The sequence below is a fragment of the Nelumbo nucifera genome, chromosome 1 (assembly GCF_055504915.1).
Source record: "Nelumbo nucifera cultivar China Antique chromosome 1, China Antique-T2T, whole genome shotgun sequence".
Lineage (NCBI taxonomy): Eukaryota > Viridiplantae > Streptophyta > Magnoliopsida > Proteales > Nelumbonaceae > Nelumbo > Nelumbo nucifera.
In genome coordinates this window covers 40,186,100-40,206,643 of record NC_142649.1, presented here as the reverse complement: position 1 = coordinate 40,206,643, position 20,544 = coordinate 40,186,100, and the positions used below count along the sequence as shown (strand labels likewise).

At 43.5% G+C, this 20,544-nt stretch overlaps 1 protein-coding gene across 1 annotated transcript; it reads right to left on the bottom strand.

Annotated features, from left to right (window-relative positions):
- Nucleotides 1-1,333: 1,333 nt before the first annotated feature.
- LOC104588965 (patellin-3-like) lies at nucleotides 1,334-3,919 on the bottom strand. Its single transcript, XM_010247110.3, has 4 exons — nucleotides 2,556-3,919; nucleotides 2,341-2,465; nucleotides 2,065-2,206; nucleotides 1,334-1,963 (listed from the first exon to the last, which is right to left on the bottom strand). Exons 1-4 carry the CDS (start codon nucleotides 3,717-3,719, stop codon nucleotides 1,709-1,711), a joined length of 1,686 nt encoding a protein of 561 aa, XP_010245412.2. The 5' UTR covers nucleotides 3,720-3,919; the 3' UTR covers nucleotides 1,334-1,708.
- Between the last annotated feature and the right edge of the window lie 16,625 nt (nucleotides 3,920-20,544).

Below are 20,544 nucleotides of genomic sequence, written 5' to 3'. Positions count from 1 at the left end.
CGAGAGCAAGGCATATGAGCATCATTTATTTTTTATCAGCATCTCATGATTTAGCTTTCTAGTCTATAGTTTATAAACTAACATTTCCCTTGCTTATAAACTAACACAAAGGGTCTCTTTCAGGGACAGGCATCAAAGCTACGCATGTGCTCATCAACTCTACTGGCCCACCCATGTCCAATCCAAGTGGCTAATTATGCGACGTCAAAAAAAAAAAAAGACTTTTGAAAGGTCATCCAAAGTTCTATTGGGATCCAATGCATTAATGTTAGTATGATTACAAATCTGTACAATTTTGACTAACATTTTAGCAGTTTATAAAACTCAAAAGCTCTCTGCCCTCCTTTCAGGCTGGCATGGCACGAGGCACGCCATAACTTCGGTAGATTCTGAACTTGGGCCAGCATTGTTGGTCCCAGTGTCCAACAAAGGGGGTGTTGAGTGAAGCTGGCACCCAGCAAACAGCATAAAACTGTTCAGAGTAGTACAACTCAAGCCAGGAAATTGCCCATGGTCCAACACAGCAAACCCACCCTGTACAATCCAACTAAGCATTCCTAATGGGCCAACCCATGCAAGGAAACTGAAGCAATAGATTTTATCCATTGCTTTAAATGTTTCTTGCTTTTATTGTTTAGTTGAGCATAATTTTAAATGTTTTTTACTTTTTACTCACATTAACACTTGATAAAACCTAACCAAACAGTAGTTTCATGTTCAATAAACATAAACGCCCATGTGATATTGATGTAATGGCATTTTTTTTAATTAACACCAAGAAACCAAATATCCCTTAGTTTAATATGCAATCAAAAGCTACATTTAATTGCAGCTCAATTTTATTAGATTCAATACAATACAAATGCATGGAAATGCAAATGAAAAAAATGCAAATTAAGTATAACTTTATTGTGCAGAATTTGCATCCAAATCATTTGCACTATCATAGTTTGGCATAAGTGCAAATTGAACTGCAACCAAACGCAACCAAAGAACAATGGACAGGATTATTATTTGTTTAAGGTGGTGGACCAAATGATTAGGAACCTAATAAATGCGCTTCACAATACAAAGCACCTAATTAATGAGCAGAAGAAGAAAAGAAAACAGTTTGCCCAGACAGCTAAGAAAAGAAAACAGTTTGCCCGGACAGCTAAGAAAAGAAAACAGTTTGCCCATTACCCCAATGATATAAGAAGAATTCTTTCCGTACTTCTGAATAAGTTCTTGAATTTAGATTAAAAAGAAAAATAAAGAGGGATCTGGGTTGAAGTAAAGAATGGTTCAATCAAATTTTATTGCAGAAATGATCAAGAAACATAATAGACATCCATTAGAATTTAAAACCATAAATTAAATTTACATTGAAATTTTACAGGAACATTAGTAATAGAATACATTTCTTTCCCACACTTTCACTCTTACCAGTTCTCACAAACCAACATCAAACTCAATTATCATAAAAAGAAAACAAGAAAGAAATCCCCAAAAAAAATAAAATTCAAATTTAAAAATTTAAATTAAATAGGACAAGAAAAAAAAGAAAAAGAAACTTTGCTTTCTAAACAAAAAGGACCCAACCCAGACCCTCAATCTCTGGCAATGCTGCTGATGCTGTTCTTGTTTTCCTTTATTTTGCATGTTGGGTTTAAACTATTAATTGCAGATTAGCACTTGATAATGGTCCATACAGATTTGTGGAGTCGAATTAATCCGAGGAGGGCTTGGTCTTGGACCTGTAGAGGAGCTTCTTCTTCTTAGAGCTTTGATTGTCAATGGTGAGGACGATCTTGCCTGGTTCTCCGATTTTGAAGCTATTGCACAACACTGGTTCTTCGCTTGAGGCGATCTTCCTCGATTTCTGAACGATCACGGTGTATCCATCTTCAGCGCTTGGCACAAATTCAGCGCCATAGCTGACATCCCAACCCACAACTCTTACCTCCCAGACAAGGTGGCATGCCTGCAAATCAATAATCTCAATCAGAATTCAAAACTTCAAACTACCCAAATATAGAGAAGATCATCAATTGAAGAAGAAGAATTAAGAAGATCAAACCCCACCTCAGATGCAGGGAATTCCACAGTTTGCTTGGTTGCAGCTTTTATGGTAATCTCGTTAGCAGCATCAGAATCGGTGAATTCACCTTCACCATCTCTGCTCAAGCCTCCAAATTGAACTGGTACAAGCTCAGGAGCTATGTATCTGCAACACAATCAGACACAAGATCAGAAACAAAGCCAAGCCCGCCAAACAGAATTAAATCAGAAAGCACCAAAAGCATGGAGACAGAATCCCTATTCAATCAAGGAAAAGAATAAACCAAAATCTTGACTAACTTGAAGAGAGTCTCAGTGGATTTCGATGGCCCAGCATAGACAAACTTGCTCCTGGTCCTCTGGGTCATGAAAGGACTAATCATCCGATTGATCGCTAGGTACCACCATGGAACATTGATCAATATCTAAAAACAGAAAGAAAATCTCCAAATCAAAACCAACCAACCAGAACCAAAATCAAGCTAAACTCAATCGGGTTTCAGAAAGGGATTGACCTGTTTGGCGAGGAATTCTGGGTAGTTGTCTTGGAGCAAGTAAAGGGCTTGACGGAGTTCCAGAATTCCGGGTACGACCAAGTTCTTGAGGTCGGTAACCTGTACGATGGTATTGATACCGTTGGGGCTGAAATCGAGCTTTCTGATGCTCTTCTCATGGAACTGAATCCTCCATCGTAGGAACTTCTTGCGCTTCTCTTCATCGGAGAAGGTTTTTTGATAGACGTTGTAGCAGACAGGGTGTCCATCTTTGCCGTCTCCGTGCATGAAGACCACCTTGTCGAGATCGTTACCTAGGTCTTCCTCAAGAAGGGATTCGACGCCGAAGTCCTCCCTCCAACGGACGGCGTTTTTGATCATGGCGAAGGCATCCTTAACCTTGAAATCCCTGGCTCGGAGGAATTTCAAGAGGATCACATCGCTCCGCTCGTCCTTGAGTAGGGGAATCCCCCAGATAGAGACCTCCTCCGGAGGTGGGGGTGGCACAGCTGCCACTTCTTCTTCTTTCTTCTCTGGTTCAGCCGGAGCAGCGGGAGCCTTCGCCACAGCAGCAGTAGAAGAGGAAACAGCCACGATGGTCTCCTCGATGGCCTCAACAGTCTTAGCACCATCGTCGTCGACGGTAGTGGTAACTGTCTCGACCACCTCAGCGACCACCACGGTTTCAATCTTCTCTTCCACTTTCACTTCCTTAGCCGGTTCCGGTTCGGGTTCTGCTTCTGGCTTCGAGGGTTCGGCAGTTTCAGTTCGCTTCTCCTCCACCGGTGCTGCCGGAGCCACATCCTCAGCACAAGCAGCCTTCTCCTCCGCCGGTTTCTCTTGCTCCTTAACTTCTTCCTTCTTTTCCTCTTCCTTCATCGGCGCCGGTGGCGGAGAAGTGAACTCGTGCTTTTGAAGGGCTTTCTGGATGAGTTGCTTGAACTCCTCAAGAGCCTTCTTTTCATTCTCAGGAAGATCAGCAACCACGTTTGTCTCCTCCTTGAACGAAACAGACAGAGCAAGCGTTCCCTCCTCAGCGGGCTTCGCTTTCTCCACCTCCACAACCTCTTCGACCGCCGCAGCAGCCTTCACCGGCTCCTCTACCTCCGGCGCCGGTGGCGCCTCCTCCTCCGTCGTTGTTTTTTCCGCCACCACTTGCGCCTTCGTCTCAGCCACCTCAGCCATCGCCTCTGCTTCTTACAATAATCTTGACTCGAGAGAGAGAGAGAGAGAGAAGAACAGAGAGGCGGAAGGAAGTGGAGAGGCTTAAAAACGAGTAGACCCAGACTGTCAGCCAGCTAGTACCGTTGCTTCAAGTGGGACCCACATCTAACCATCACCGTCCAGTCCATTTCTGTAACGTCCCACTCTCGGATGCTGCTGCATCGTGCCGTTGCTAGGCGGCAGCTTAAATATTTCTCCGCCTTGCCTCTTGGTGGGTCCCACTTGTTGCTTCTTTTTTTTGTTTCGTTTTATTCGTGCGTGGGTCCCGCGTGCCAAAGCTGTTGGCTGGTTTTTTCTCTCCTTTTTATTCCTTTTCCATTTAAATATTTCAATAAAATGCTAATTTTTTAATTGATTAAATTAATTAAGCAGCTTTTGTCGGGGATGGTTCGAAAGTTCGGAACTTCGGATTCGGGCGGAAAAGTACGTCTTCAACGTTCGATTTCAGTGACCACGCTTACGAGCCTTACGACTCCGATACTTTACTTCGCGAACTACTGTATTACATCAGTCCCCCGATCTGGCGGCTGAGATTCTACATAAATGCAAAGATGATGTAGCGAACAGAACCTTGAACTAAGTACAACAACAGGTTGGATTTCTCAAGAAATAACATCTTGAAGTCACCAAAAAACTATTAATATAATAATTAAATTCCTGTCAAATATTTAGATTATAATTTTTCTTGAATAAATTGTTGAAACCTCACGTGAACGGTGATTGAAACTATTTTTAAGGGATAATTAGTTATATACCTCATGTTTTTAAGAAATTATAGGGTATGAATGACCGTTCAGCCGAGGGTAAGCCAAAATACAGTTGGAATAGATGCTGGTTTCGAATTGTTGTTAATACAAAATATAGGGTGTGGGCTTTTAAACTTTTGAGTGTTTATCCGAGGGTAGGCCAAAATACAGTTGGAATAGATGCTGGTTTCGAATTGTTGTTAATACAAAATATAGGGTGTGGGCTTTTAAACTTTTGAGTGTTTATAGATTTACAAAAATCAGAATTATGTATTAAGTCTGTCGTCTGATTATTGCCATCCTTATAAGATGCTTTCACATATAACAAATAGTCCATCTATTTTAGAAACGTTTAGGGTTATTGTCTATTAAATTGTTTTATAATTCTATTTTTACCCTTACTTTTTCTCTCCCTCCTCTCTTCTTCGATCTCTAACCATTTCTCTCGAAATAATTACTGCTTTTTAGACCTGGCAATTGGGTTGGGTGGGTGGGGTTCGGGTTGAATCAACACACTTCAGTTTGATTTTGGGTTGGATTGAATTTGGATCGGGCTACCAAATGCTAGACCCTACTCCTAAATGTTCGGGTTAGGATTGATTCATGGGTCAATTCGGGTCATCTTAAAAAATAATTAAAATTTAAAAAATAAATAATAAATACATGAAAAATGCCAAAATTAAAGGAATTAACCTTAAAATTCCAAATATAAAATGAAAAAATTTGAATATTTAACAATTTAAAGAGTAAATAATAAAGAGTAAAGACTAAATAGTAAAAATTAAAGAGTGAAAACTTCTAACAATGCATAAATAGTCCCAATTAGACCTAACAATCGGATCAACGAGTTGACCCATGACCCAACTCAACCCAACCCGGCTTTTTTCGGATTGGGTCGGGTTGGGTCATTCTCAAATTCAAGTAACTCAATATGAGACCCTAACCCTATTTTTTCGGGTTGGGTTAGGTCGAGTTCGTAGGTTGGGTCAACTTTTTGCCATGTCTACTCCTTTTTCATTATCTTCTTGAGGGAGTACCATACTTGTATGGATGGAGTTCACATGGCACCCCACAAGGTGTGCCCCATAGTCACCCCACAACACAATTGAACTGTATATTGGGAATATCTCTACAAGTACGGTAGATGTTGATAGCTATAAATATATAACTCTAGCAAGTGCACTAGTTATCAAGTAGTATAATAATATCGTTCCCACGGGGATTTAACAAAATAAGTATTAGAATCACAGTCTTCCCTAATTATTTGAACAGTCGAAATTTAGATTTAAGGAAACAAGAACTACTGAAAATAAAAACTGGAACAAAGAAAATAAAAACAAGGGTGAATCACTAATCGAATATGCAATTGATGGAATCGCTAGGACTTTTGGTCCACCTAACCAATGCAATGAATATTGATGGGTCAAATTATCCAAGACTAATTGTTATTCCCATAAGCTGAGATTTTCACAAATTTATTTAATATTCTCTCTCGAGATATACTAAACCTACGCCCATCAGGTAACCCTTCGATCTCTCGAGTAGAGCTCTCAAGATGGAAGTGCATTAGGTCCAAGAAAACCATTAAATTCAGATGAATCATGTATATATATCTCTATATACCATTCAATTCACACTATGAATTATTCTGTCAATTATGTGAATTCCTCTCTCAATTCATTCACATAACCCAAATCAATTAAGAGGTGGCCAAGCTCTTAATTGCATTAAGCACAATAATTCATAGACTATATGGAAATCACAATCTTGGATAAATCAAGAAGATAAAAATATATTCATTAACATGGTTAGGCTTTCCACAGCCCTAGCAAGAAAAACAAGTCAGTTCATAATGGAAGATTTAAAACAAAGAAAGGGGAAGAAAGAACTCTTGAATTCGCCCATGGTGCTGAGATCTCCTCTTCTTGAAGTTTCTTGAATTCTTGAACCTTTCTTGAACCCTTCTTGACTGATTGCTCCTTGTTTCTTGATTCAAATCAAAAGTTGAATGATTGAATGATTCAGTGATCCAATGATACCCCAAGCTGGTCCGCCCCCTCCTTTATATAGATTAAAGGGGAGGAGGTGGTCTTCTACTTTCTCTTGAAGTTGATCTTTACAAGAAATAGAAAGTTCTATCCTAATTCTAATCCTATCTTTTTATCTCTTGAACTCAATCTCTTTTTCACTCTAAGATTACATCAAGAATTTAGATCTAGAAGGATTCTTCTTAGTTTCTTGTTCTTGGATTCGTAATAGACCTCCTCTGCGAATTGGGCTTCAGCCAGGCTTTTCTGCGAGTTGGGCTTCAGCTGCGGATTGGGCCTTCCTATGAAATTTCCTCGACTTCGGGCCCGGAATTGACTTCGATGTAGGCTGAATCTGCGAAAGCCCAAAACATGAAAGTTGTGGTTTTTTCTCTTATCTTTCCAGTGGATCTTGTATCAACCCATTCGGAGTTCGGAGACGCGAGTTAGACCCAAATCACTGAACATTGTCGAAATTGTAAAAAATCATCCGATTTGTCTTTCTTTGCTCTTGATGCCTTCTTTCATACCCTGGACCAAAATACAAGAGATATGAGTCCAATTAGATGTTAATTTAGTATAAAAGACAGAATAATTAGGGATAAAAATATGATAAATTCTACTCTCATCAGATGTTCTCAATGCAAGCTGAGATATGAAAAGCTTGGATATGAACAACTTGTATGATGATAACAAATTGACACCTGTCTATATATACAACAAGAATCTTTTGGCATGTTTGGGGAATTAACAATTTGAGTGTTAAGACCCTCCCTTATCTCCCAAAAAAAGTTGCAATTTGGGTGGGGCCAATCCCCTCAACCTCCCTGATCACAATCTCCAAGTCATGTTTAGCTATGGCAGACAAAAGCAAGGTTCAAGTGAGGAGCTGCAGGTGGACTTGGGTGGTTGTCTCTGTTATACCAATTGTCCTAGGATTTTGAGTAGGTTTAGGCCATGTTTGGTTCACTGTTCTGGGGCTCATTCTCTTAATTCTTGCTCATTTTAAGCAAAAATGAATAACATTAGAGTGTTTGGTTACAAAGTTCTTACCAAGGGCCACACTTCTTTTAGAATGAAAAATCAGCCCCGTAGCGCAAAAATTGACTAGCCTGTAGGTTGCAACATGAAAAATAATCATGCCCCATCTTACTCATTTCATTCTTTGAAGAAACTCTATCTATAAAACTATTGTCATAGAGGTCTACTTTTGCGAAAGCACTTTTACAAAAAGTACTTTTACGAAATCACTTTTATAAAAGTACTTTTACATGAAAGCACTTTTATGGAAGTAGTTTTACGGAAGCACTTTTACGAAGCTACTTTTATAAAATCACTTTTACGGAAAGTACTTTTATGAAAGTACTTTTATGGAAGTAGTTTTACGGAAGCACTTTTACAGGAGCACTTTTATAAAAGTACATTACTAAAGCACTTTTATGAAAGTACTTTTATGAAAACACTTATGAAAGTACTTTTATAAAAGCACTTTTACAAAAGTACTTTTATAAAAATAGTTTTACGGAAGTACTTTTACAAAAGTACTTTTATAAAAATAGTTTTATGGAAGTACTTTTACAAAAGCACTTTTATGTAAGCACTTTTATAAACACTTTTACGAAAGTACTTTTATGAAAGTACTTTTACGAAAGTACTTTTATGAAAGTACTTTTACGAAAGCACTTTATGAAAGTACTTTTACAAAAGTACTTTTATGAAAGTATAAAAGCACTTTTTGGAAAAGCACTTTTATAAAAACACTTTTATGAAAGTACTTTTGTAAAAGTATTTTTACGAAAGTAATTTTATAAAATAATTTTTACGAAAGTACTTTTACAAAACATCTATGCTAATTAGTAAACATTGACTATTGGAGACCTAGGTTGGCAGTTTGTGAATACCGGTACATTTTTTTTTGAAGAATGAAAATGAGCAACATAGGACACTTGTCAGTCTGAAAATAATTCATTTTTAAGAAATAAGTGTTTGGTTTATAGCAATATTTTCTCATTCTGTCTAACTTTGCCCATTCTTTTTCATTTTACAATTTCATCTTGGGTAAGAATGAAAAAGAATGAAAATTGAACCAAACATGGCCTTGCCCACCCAAGGAGGGAGAGTGGAATGAGAAGTTCTGGTGGGTTGTTGCTGCTACCGCTGCTTGAGGACCATCAAGTTGAAGAGACCCTTCATGGCGGTAATCCGTTTAGAGTTGCAACTATAAACAATGATGAGGGAGAACTATGAAGACTTATTGGATCTTCGCTCTGCAATCAATCTAGCTCTGGACGGGATGGACTGATAACTTTGGTCGTTTGGCATTGATGGAACTTCTTTTTGAATGTTTAGTTTGACTAAAAATGTAAATTGAACCAAACATGGCCTTGTCCACCCAAGGAGGGAGAGTGGAATGAGAAGTTCTGGGGGGTTGCTGCTGCTACCGCTGCTTGAGGACCATGAAGTTGAAGAGACCCTTCATGGCGGTAATCCATTTAGAGTCGCAACTATAAACAATGATGAGGGAGAACTGTGAAGACTTATTGGATCTTCGCTCTGCAATCAATCTAGCTCTGGACGGGATGGACTAATAACTTTGGTCGTTTGGCATTGATGGAACTTCTTTTTTGAATGGTTAGTTTGATTCAGTTATACTAGACGAGATGGACCGCCAAATCCAAATCCACCACCATGACAATAAAAGAAAAGGGATAGAGAGAGAATGGGGGGGCTTCTTCTTTGAATGGTTAATTTGACTTAGTTATACTGGATGGGATGGACTGCTATATTCAAATCCGCTGCGGTGATGATACAAGAAAAGGGATAGAGAGAGAATGAGGGGGAGAGGAAAAATGGGATCGAGGGAAAGAGAGGGAGAGAAAGAAGAAAAGACAAACCAAAACGGGGAGGGGTTGTTGTTGAATTTAAATATGTCGTCGCAACGAGTTGCAGTGGTGGTGATGAAACAAGGGAAAGAAACGAGAGAATGAAGGGGAAAAAGGGACATTTAATCATTTTCATTATGATTTAACGACGATGACAATTGTTAGAAACAGTAGGGGTGGTTTAAGATAATAATTAAACAATAAGGATACGGTTTGTCAATTAACTAAAGGAGTAGTTTAAAAAATTTGCCTTTTAAAAAAATACATTTTCCTCTTCGATGTCTCCAATCACTCTTTCTTCTTTTCTCCCCCTTGAAATCCTAATCACTCTCACTTCTTTTCTCCCCCTTTCTTTAAATCTTACCTTCTTTGTCTTTGAAACTTCTCTCTTCATATCTAAACATTGCTCGCCATTTAAAATTGAGATGAACCATGACTGATGAATCATGAATGCCCATTGCACAGATATGGAGATGGAATGGCAATATACATGATCCAGCTGTTTGGATCTCTGACCCTCTACCAACATGATTTCACATCGCACATCTCATACATGGCATGTTGCACTTTTATGATGAGTCCTAGCCTCATGGTGAGATGTGCATTGTTAGATCAGGTTAGTAGAGGGTTGCGACATGTTTTGTTGACATAAGATCCCGACTCCCATTCGATAGCCTGCAATCATGCTTGTGGGCCACAAAGCTCTAATAGGAGTTAATGGAATACCCAAAATTAAAATATTGATACGCGTTTGTGTATCGTATCAGTAGAGATGTATTGGTACTTAGATGCACATGGGAATATATATTTTTTAGTTTTTTTTTTTCAAAATTTGATTTTTGGGGAATTAAATGCATATATTTTTTATTAAAAAGGAATGGGGTTGACCCAAAACATACTATACGCCCCATATATCGAAATTTTGAACCTTAGGAATACCCCATCTGAGGACCTATGTGAATGTGACCAATGCAATCAATTGGCCCTAGGCTATCATGCACATCTCGGTTATGGTATCATGCACATCTCGGTTATGGTCCAGACAAATGCATATGGATATTGATGGTGCCAATCTAGATACTCCTAGTTGGAAGATGACCCAAACTCCAGTTGCGCGGCGAGCTGGACCAATCTGCAAAATATTTGACCAGAGAACCCGGGGCAGCTAATCCGACAAGGTCGCTCCGATGCTTAAGTCAATACTATACTGTGGATGCGAGCTGAATATTTGAGTGCTTGAATGCTAGTGAGTAAAATAATCACGCGTACCTCTGCCTTGGGGTTTTATGTCCTTATATAATGGAGTAGTCGTGAGCCTTACGAAAGAGCTTCAGGATCTCTGGACTGTACGGATAAGATCTGTTCCTTTTTGAAGGAGAGCAATGTGTTGATAAGGTTTATCGTCTACCTCCGATTTAGGCGAAGCTAGGATGAGCCTCGTCGTGATCCGAGAAATTCGGGGTCCGTTGGGGAGGCCTTTCGAGTCAATTATGTGACGTTTCGACTCTTTAGCTCCGAATTGGTACTTCGACTCTTTAGTCCCGAACTAGATTGGGTGTTGAGGTGTCTCTACGTTAGGTGGTTTTTGGGCCAAGGTGGCTGAACATCCGAGCTTCGAATGTTGTAGGCCGGGTTCGTTTGGCTGAGTTGTCCCCCCTCGAGCAGATCGCGTCTACATGTCCCCTTCTTACTAGGTCGTGCCAAATCACCCTTCATCAATTGCCCCCCACTCTTCGTGCCAGAGGTCCTGACCTGCTGCGGGGAGTTCATGACGAGTCCAGGTGGGTTTGGCACGAAGTCTAGGTGGCTGGAAGGGTGAGCCGCTGGTCGGGCCTATTCAGTCTTCTGGCTCGACCACGAAATGACCTATATCGCGTCTTGGTCACGCGCGGACGTCACACTGTTTATAAATTCCATGGACGCCAAAGGGTGCGCTCAACCGATTTTGTCCTCGGGTAGCATGCAACTGGTTTTCATGGGAGCCGTCGGATCATACAGATCTCAAACGTTGATTTCCGAATGTGGTGGACTATAAATAGGGGGCCGAAGGGCCCATTACCTTCGCCATAAGTCGTGTAATTAAGCTCTCCTAAGATCGCATCTTTAGCTCACCATTATTTCCCTTGTGTCTGAGGTCGTTATCGTCTTCTTTGTTGAGTTCGTCTTCTTTCACTAGTTGTTCCCTTTTCCTTTTCCTGTCCGATATGTCTAGTGCTAGCATAGATAGGTTACTTAGTGACTCTAGCAAGCCCGGGTGTGCCGAAGTGCGGTCCTCAGCTCCCGTCGGTGAGGCCAGCTCTTCGCTAGAGAGCTCCTCTTTAAACCTTTTAGGAGAAATGCCTTTACCTGACATCGGGCCATCTCGGCTTGAGGAACCCGAACCTCAGGTAGAGCGGCCGACCTCTGGAGAGGGGGTCTCGTCTTCTACTCACGGTCGGGATCCGGACAACTTCGACCCTTCCACGATGACCTCGGACAGGTTGTTGTCCTTGATAGCTCGTTACCGTCTCCCTGACACTCTTGTTTTCAACATTCCTTTGGGTCAGTAACCTTGGGTTCACGATCACTACAAACTCGCGGTTTTTGAGGAGCAGCTCGTAGTTGGGCTGTGCTTCCCACTCCACCCCTTCATCGTAGAAATCATTAAGTTCTTTAACGTCACCATTGACTAGCTACACCCAAACTCCATCCGTACCATTGTTGGCATGATCTCACTTTACCACGAATATAACCGACCTCTTACTTTAGACATCTTTAGCTCGATTTGTTCCATTAAAAAGAACTCTTTTTGCCTGCATGGGGACACCCGACAGAGCTACTATATCTCACCTCGACCCGGGTTCAAGGTCCTGTTCGGTAACCCGAACAAGATATCGACCTAGAAGAGGAGGTACTTCTTTGTTCGGAACCCTGAAGGATGGTCATTCCTGACTTACTGGCGAGTGGCCATTAAGAACCCCGGAGTGAGGCTGGTTGCAAAGAATAGGGTGGTCATCCACTCTTGGAGGGACCTCAGCCTTGAGATGGAAGATTTCCTGGCCGAGGAGAAGCTTGTACGAGCTGGGCTGAGTCCTCTTGGTAGGCCTCCACCTTGGAACACACATTTCCTCTCCTTTTTCCTTCCCACACTTACTTCAGTTCACAACTAACTCTTTTTCTTCTCTCTTGCAAAAGCTATGATAGGTGTGGATGCCGCTAACCTTTTGAGGAGTGTTCAAAGGGGGAAGAAGAGAAAAGCTTCGAAGAGGTCCCGTCAAGAGGAGGCCACCACTTCGGTTCTTGCCGATCTTGAGGCCGCAGCACCAGAGCCACCCTCTACCGAGCTCCCAGGGGAGGAGGTCCGTCCCCAGCCCCCGGTTGTTGATTTGGACGAGGATCAGGGTGAGGGGACCCCACCTTGTGAGCCCAAAGGTACTTCGGTGCCCAAGCCTCATCTCCCTTCAGCAAAGGAGAGCATAATGACTCTGAGGCTCGGGCTCCTTAAGAGCAAGGATGCCGTGTTTCCTGCGGAGGTCGCAGAATGGGCTGACATGCCAACAAGTCAGTTCAGAGGGAGAGCAGCCTCCTAATGTATGGTGGTAAGTAACCTGCCCCTTCATTTACTTTCTTATTCTTCTGTCAATGACACTTACGCTTGCTTTCTATTTTTTTTTAGGTGAACTTCGCTATCCACTCGCTCATCTACCAATCTTAGATCCGCTTGAAGCGAGCTCGAGAGGCCGAAGAGAATGCTCAAAAAGCTTTACTACAAGCTGGATTTAGCTCGGGGTGAATTTCTTAGAGCCAAGAATGGAGATCAAGGAGCGAACTGAGATCTTTGACACCGCTACTCAGGAGGCGAGGATTCAAGAAAGAGATCGCGCCATCAAGGAGTTCAAGGAGTCCCCTGAGTTTCACGACCTCCAGGTCGAGTATGGCTCTGGCTTGTACTGGTCGGGCTTCAAGCTCTACAAGTGGTTAATGCGGCAGAAGTTTCCCGAGCTCGACTTTGGATCTATCTCCATGTCCACCATTACCCTTGAGATGGCGAAGGAGGCTGACAAGGAACCTGACTCCTTCAAGGGAGAAAGCGATGATGAACTTCTCAAGGCGAGACCGTCAAGGGAGGCAGACCGAAATGACACGGAGGAGGACCATATGGAGACTAACCTACATGTTGGAGGAGATTTTGGCAAATTTGACTTTTAAGCATGCCTCTTTTCTTGGACCCCCCCATATAGTGTATGTCCTGGGCCTCGGAGCCTGGTTATAGTAACCATGTACTCGAAACTTTTTGTTAATGAAATATAATGATTCAAAAGGTCTTGTGTGTGCAAAAATCTTTCTAAGTAAAAATTTTTCTAAGTGTTGGTTATCCCGAAGTGCCAGACTAGCGAGCTGGACTCCATATGGGATTAAACTTGTGTTGTTGTATGCCGAGGTGGATAGACACTGTAGGGTATAAACCCGACCTGTCTATGCATGGGCTACTTACTTGCCCAAGCCGAAGAGGCAATTGGGAATCATTGCGCCTATGCCTAGGAGGCGACTAGGACTTGTCTGCCTATGCCGAATAGGCGACTAGGGCTTGTTTGCCTATGTCGAAGAGGCGACTAGGACTTATTGTAGTTGTTAGCTCGGCGCCATAGCCCTTAGGCTTCTGGGAGTGACTCACAGTCCTCACTCTAGTTAGACGTCTTTTTTTATCAGTTCGGTGATTGCATAGACTTAGAGAAATTTTTCCTTGGAGTCACAGGCTCATAAGTAGTACCTTCTTAGGTTATCGATATTCCATGCTCGAGGTACCTACTTCCCTTCCAAAGTCTCGAGCTTGTATGTACCCTCCCCAAATACCCGCTTTACACGGTATGAACCTTCTCAATTTGGTCCGAGCTTACCTACGCCGAGCTCAGGTACCATAATTTTCCGAAGAACCAGGTCATCATCATGGAACTATTGCTTTTTGACTTGGGCGTTATAGTACTGAGCTACTCTCTGCTGGTAGGCTGCGGTCCGAATGTAGGCCAGGTCTCGCACCTCCTCTACCAGGTCCAAGTTGGTACGGAGCTCGTGAACATTTGTTTCATCATCATAAGCCTCTAATCGTAATGTGGGTACCTTGATCTCTACCGAGATCACCGCCTCTGTGCGATGTGTGAGGTTGAAGGGGGTCTCACTCGTCATAGTCTTGATAGTAGTTCGGTAGGCCCAAAGGACACTGGGCAGTTCATCTACCCACAATCCCTTGGCTCGAGTTAAGCGAGCTTTCAGTCCACAAAGTAGCACCCTGTTAGTTACTTCTGCTTGTCCGTTCGCTTGGGGTGTGCCACCGAGGTAAAGTTTTGCTGAATTCCCATCTCGACACACCAGTTTTGAAACTTAACATCTTCGAATTGCTTCCCATTGTCGGATATTAGTACCCAGGGTAGTCCAAAGCGGCATACTATGCTTTTCTAGAAGAAATTCAGTATGTTACGGGCTGTGATTGTTACTAAGGGTTCGGCTTCCACCCACTTCGTAAAATAATCCACTGCTACAACCAAGAACCTCCTCTGACTTGTTGTTGGCGGGAAAGGACCAAGGATGTCGATTCCCCACTACGCAAAGGGCCACGGGCTGGTGAGGTATTTCAAATCAACAGCAAGTTGGTGGTGGATGTTGGCATGCCTCTGACACTTGTCACACTTTTTGACGAGCTCGAGTGTATCGCCTTCATTGTGGGCCAATAATAGCTTTGCCTTAACACTTTATGTGCAAGGGCTCTGCCCCCCAAGTGTCCACCGCGCAAGCCTTCATGAGTGTCATGAAGTACATGCTCAGCTTCTAAGGGTCGCAAGCGGCACAGGTAAGGGAGTGTGAAAGATCTTCTGTATAGCTATCCGTCTATGAGGACGTACTTAGCTGACGGGCGCTCTACCCTCCGAGCCGCATTGTGTTCTATAGGTAGGGTCCCGTGGAAAAGATAACTCGCGAGTGGGTCGATCCAGCTTGGTTCCACTTACGACACGGGAGCGACCTCTTCTGCTCCCCCGAGAATGTTGGGCCAAGGTAAGTCCTCTATGTACAAAGTTCGCATAGTGTTGTTGCTCGTGCTAGCTAGATGTGACAAGGCGTCAGCCTCAGCATTCTCGAACCTTAGAATTTGTCTGATAAAGTAGGAAACGAAGCTGCATAGGATTTCTCTAACTTTGGCTAAGTAAGCTGCCATAGTGGGGTCATGGACTTCGTACTCACTAGTGACTTGGTTGACCACTAGTTGTGAGCCACTGCATACAATGAGGTGCTTTGCTTTCATTTCCCTCGCTAAGGTTAGCCCGACGACCAACGCTTCATATTCTGCCTCATTGTTCGATGCCTCGAATCCGAACCGGAGAGCATATTCCAGCTTCACCTCGCTTGGGCCGTATAGTATCAGTCCTACACTGCTTCCCTACTGGTTGGACGAGCCACCGACGTGGAGGATCCAGGGCTCCTCGTCCCAGGTCGGTTCCACTCTGACTGGGACTGGCGTCGCACTGGTTGATGCTCCTGTCGTGTGAGCAAGCTCGGTCAACTTGAGGGTCGTTGTGCCAAACGTGCACTCTGCTACAAAATCTGCCAAGACCTGAGTTTTGACTACTAGTCGAGGCTCACACCGGATATCGTATTCGCTCAGCTCGATGGACCACTTCGTTAATCTTCCAGACACCTCGGGCTTGAGTAGAGTCTACCTCAGGGGTTTGTTGGTGAGAACAACGATAGTATGGGCCTGGAAGTACAGGCGAAGTTTTTGGGCTGCTATGATCAGTGCATATGCTAGTTTCTCGATATTCGGATATCTAGTTTTTGCTTCCTACAAAATTTTGCTAACATAGTAGATGGGCCATGGACCCGATCTACTTCTTTGATCAGTACCGAACTAACCACTTCATTGCTTGCAGAGAGGTATAGCTTTAACACGTCCCCTTCTTCGAGTCGAGTTAAAACTGGGGCGGTACCTAAGTATCTTTTTAGCTCATCAAAAGAGAGTTAGAATTCTTTAGTTCATTCGAAGTCCTTGTTCTTTTTTATAGCTTTAAAAAAGGGTAGGCACCGGTTTGCCAATTTAGACATGAAGTGGCTCAAGATGGCTATCTGGCCAGTCAACCTCTGGACCTCTTTTATTTTCTGGGGGTGGTCTCATATCTAAAATCGCTTTTATTTTGTCCGGGTTGGCCTTGATGCTGTGTCGGTTGACTATATAGCCTAGAAATTTACCCGAAGTGATTCCGAAGACGCATTTATTCAGATTCAACTTCATGTTATATCTTCGTAAAATTTGAAAAACATCTTTTAAATCATTCAACAAAGAATTTGAAAACTGGGTCTTCACGATCATGTTATCAACATAACATTCTACTTTATTGTCGATTAACAGCTCAAAAATTTTATTTAAAAGGCGCTAGAATGTTGCCCTAGCATTTTCCAATCCGAAGGGCATGACCTTGTAATAATATAACCCGATCTTAGTTATGAAAGTGGTATTGTCTACATCAACAGGATCCATCCTAATCTGGTTGTAACCGGAATAGGTGTCCAAGAAGCTCAACAACTCATGCCCTGAGGTCATGTCCACTAAGCGGTCGATCTTGGGCAACGGGAAACAGTCTTTTAAGCAGGCTCTGTTCAGATCGGTGTAGTCGACACACATGCACCATTTGCCATTGGCATTTTTTACCATAACCGGGTTAGCCACCCAGCTCGGGTAATGGACTTCCCTGATGAATTCTGCCACGAGGAGCTTCCCAACCTCTTCATCGACTACCCTCCAACATTCTGGGACGAGGTTGCGTTTCTTTTGCCTTATTGGCTTGACTAAAGGGTCGGCATTAAGTTTGTGAGTTATAACTTTTGGATCAATCCCGGGCATCTCTGCTGTGGACCAAGCAAAAATATCTAAATTTTCAAGTAAGAAACTTACTAGCTGGGTTCGAAGTGGTTCATTGATCGAGGCACCAATCTGAAGAGTATTAGCTGGTTCGACAACAGAGACTGGTATGTGGACCGTCTCTTCTTTTGGGGCAGCTTGTTCGTCGGTATACTCCACTGGTCACTCAAGCTCGACATCCTCTTCTAGCTTTGCTTTTCCTTTTAAGGTAGCCATGTAGCACTTGCGGGATTCGAGCTTGTCACCTCGCACGACTCCCACTCTGTAATCAATTGGGAATTTCACCGCTAAGTAGTAAGTGGATACTATCGCACGTAAAACATGCGTGATAGGCCGACCTACTATTACATTGTAAGGGGAGGGAGTCGTGACTACTAGGAACGTGTGCTCAAATCGCATAATGTTTGGCGACGTGCTGGCTTCCACGGGTACTGTGATTCGACCAGGAGGTCTGACCTCCTCGCCGATGAACCCTATCAAAGGCGTATCTACCTGTTTCAGGTCACTCTGTTGTAACTGTAATTTGTCAAAGGTCTCCTTGAAGAGTATGTCTACTGAGCTGCCTGAGTCCACCAAGATACGTTTTACCTCGAAGTTGTTAATCCTTAGCTTCACCACTAAAGCATCATCGTGAGGGTACTGGATCCCGCGCGCATCATCCTCAGTGAAGTAAATCGGTTCTTCAAGCCGAGGTCACTTTGGCGGGTTTTCATCTTCGTTCTCTAATTCGCGGACCGAGGTCCTCCCAGCTGCTGATGTACATCCGGCGATGATGGACCCACCGGTGATCATGTTAATCACCCCATGGACTGGTCTTTCCATTGGCAACTTCTGTGGTGGTTTCTCATTCTGCTTGTTGATCTCGGGGCCATTCCTCCTCTGGTCCCCTTGTCGATCTACCTGTCGGCCTGCTTGCCCCCTCTCTTCTCGCAATATGTAATTCTTCAAGTACCCACGACGGATAAGTTCCTCAATCTCGTCGTGGAGATTCCTACAATTCTCCGTGTTGTGTCCATGATCTCGGTGGAAATGGCAGTAGACATTCGGGTTTCTTGTTGCCGGGTCTCCCCTTAACCTGGGAGGCCATTTGATGGAGGAATCTTTAATAGCCATTAAGATCTCTCCTCACTTAGCATTCAAAGGTGTGTAGCCCATTCTCTCCACAGGTGGGGTCCTAGAGCTCCGACCTGGCTTGTGGGTGCGTGAGGGGGACCGGCTTCTTGACTTGCTTCTTCTCCTGCTCGGGGACTTGCTTTTCTTTCTTTTTTGCCCACCATTGCTCGTTCCTTCATTCTCTCTCTTCCTCTTTTCTGGCGGTGGATTGTCGATCTTTTGGTTGATCTCCTCTTTGGTACCAATGAACTGATCTGCCAACTTGAGGAATTCGGTGATATCTTTCGGTCTGTTAGCTACCACGTGCCACTTGAACTCTTTATGGGTGATTCCTTTTTTTGCCGCAGTGAGTCACATCGCTGGATCGGGGTCTGGTATCTGCAAGTAAGTATCATTGAAGCACTTTATGTAGCTTCTGATAGATTATCCTTCCCTCTGAACCATGTTCAGAAGGCTTTCTTGCGACTTTGGGCACTTCTTGCTGGTAATGAAGTGCGCAATAAACAAGTTGGCAAATTGGGATCAGCTTTTGATGGAGCCCAGCACGAGGTTGCGATGCCAAGTTTAGACTACCCCCCTAAACGTAGTGGAGAAGGCTACACACATGCAGGACTCGTTAGCCCCAGCTAGGTGTATCTGAGACTAGAAGGAATCCACATGATCGTTAGGGTCAAATAACCCGTCATACTTGTCTAACAAGGGCACCTTGAAATCTTTCGGCATCGGAGTTGCCAAGAGCTTGGGAGATAGAGGAGATGACTGGAAAAGTAATGGAGGCGCAGTCTTCGTAGCCACCGAGCTCACTTCTTCCTTTTCTTTGGCTTGCTCTACTTGCTGGCCTGACTTCGCTGGTGGATTGTTTTTGGCCGAGGAGTGGCGTGTCTTGCGACGTCGCTGCTGCTTCTTCTTCACCGGCTCGGCATTGGTATTGCTGATTTCGGTCTGGTCTGGTATTCCGGCATCACAACGGACATTATCGCGAGATAGATCATGGTTCCTTCTTGCTAGGTTCTCTTGGTTGTGGAGTTCGCACTGGCTATCGCGAGGGATAGAGGGGTCCTGCCTCGAGTTTGCACCTCGAACTCCGGGCTAGTTATTATCTCCTTGCGAGCTGTCATTTTCCTGCTGGGAGTGCTGAAGTGGATTGGCCCTATTGAGTTGACTATCCCTGGACCTGTTTCTAAAATTTCCTTGCGAAACTGGAGGAGTGCGCTGACCATCTCTCCTCCCACGAGGTGAAACCTGACCCCTGGGAGGAATTGGTACTTGCGAGGTCCCCTCACCCCGGTGGGGGGATCAGTTGATGTTATGGCTGGTTCCAGGCCGATTCGGGTTGCTGGTTCGGCTATAGTGGTGGGAACTGCTGGTGATACTGCTGGTACAAATAGTAATGCTAATACTGCTGAAATTGTTGGACCTGCTGCTTCTAGATATGTATCGTCCGGACGCACTGAACGAGATCATGAAATTGGGAGTGCCCGATTCTAGGAGGGACCACAGATGGCTTGGAGAAAGCCGCGGCCACTGGGGGAAGTGTGATGGTCACTTGCATAGTGCCCTGCGGTACGGACAATGATGGGACTCCTAACACTATAAGAGGATTAATAAACTTGACAATGCATACCGTAGGGCCTTGGGGAAAGGTTGATTGCTGATCTTGCCCCCCGGTAACGTTCATCTCGATACTTTTTTCGGTGTTGCTGGAAGAGTCCATTGCGATAAACAAAATTGCAACTAAAGTTGGGATGACTTTTCGATCGTATTCCCATAGACGGTGCCAATTGATGGTGTGTGATCTAGATACTCCTAGCTGGAAGATGATCCAAACTCCATTTGCGCGGTGAGTTGGACCAATCTGCAAAATAGTAGATCAGAGAACCCGAGGTAGCTAACCCGACAAGGTCACTCCGATGCTTAAGTCAGTACTATACTATCGACGCGAGCTGAATATTTGAGTACTTGAATGCTAGTGAGTAAAATAATCACGCATACCTTTGCCTTGGGGTTTTATGTCCTTATATAATGGAGTAGTCGTGGGCCTTACGAAAGAGCTTCAGGATCTCCGGACTGTGTGGATAAGATCTGTTCCATTTTTGAATGAGAGCAATGTGTTGATAAGGTTTATTGTCTACC

What these genes read in the sequence shown, in the direction of transcription:
- LOC104588965 (XM_010247110.3), bottom strand. Translation starts at nt 3,719, where the DNA reads ATGGCTGAGGTGGCTGAGACGAAGGCGCAAGTGGTGGCGGAAAAAACA. An exon ending in TCCACTGAGACTCTCTTCAA is followed by an intron (nt 2,207 to 2,340) that starts GTTAGTCAAGAT and finishes ATTGTGTTGCAG; the next exon opens with ATACATAGCTCCTGAGCTTG. An exon ending in TGGAATTCCCTGCATCTGAG is followed by an intron (nt 1,964 to 2,064) that starts GTGGGGTTTGAT and finishes ATTGATTTGCAG; the next exon opens with GCATGCCACCTTGTCTGGGA.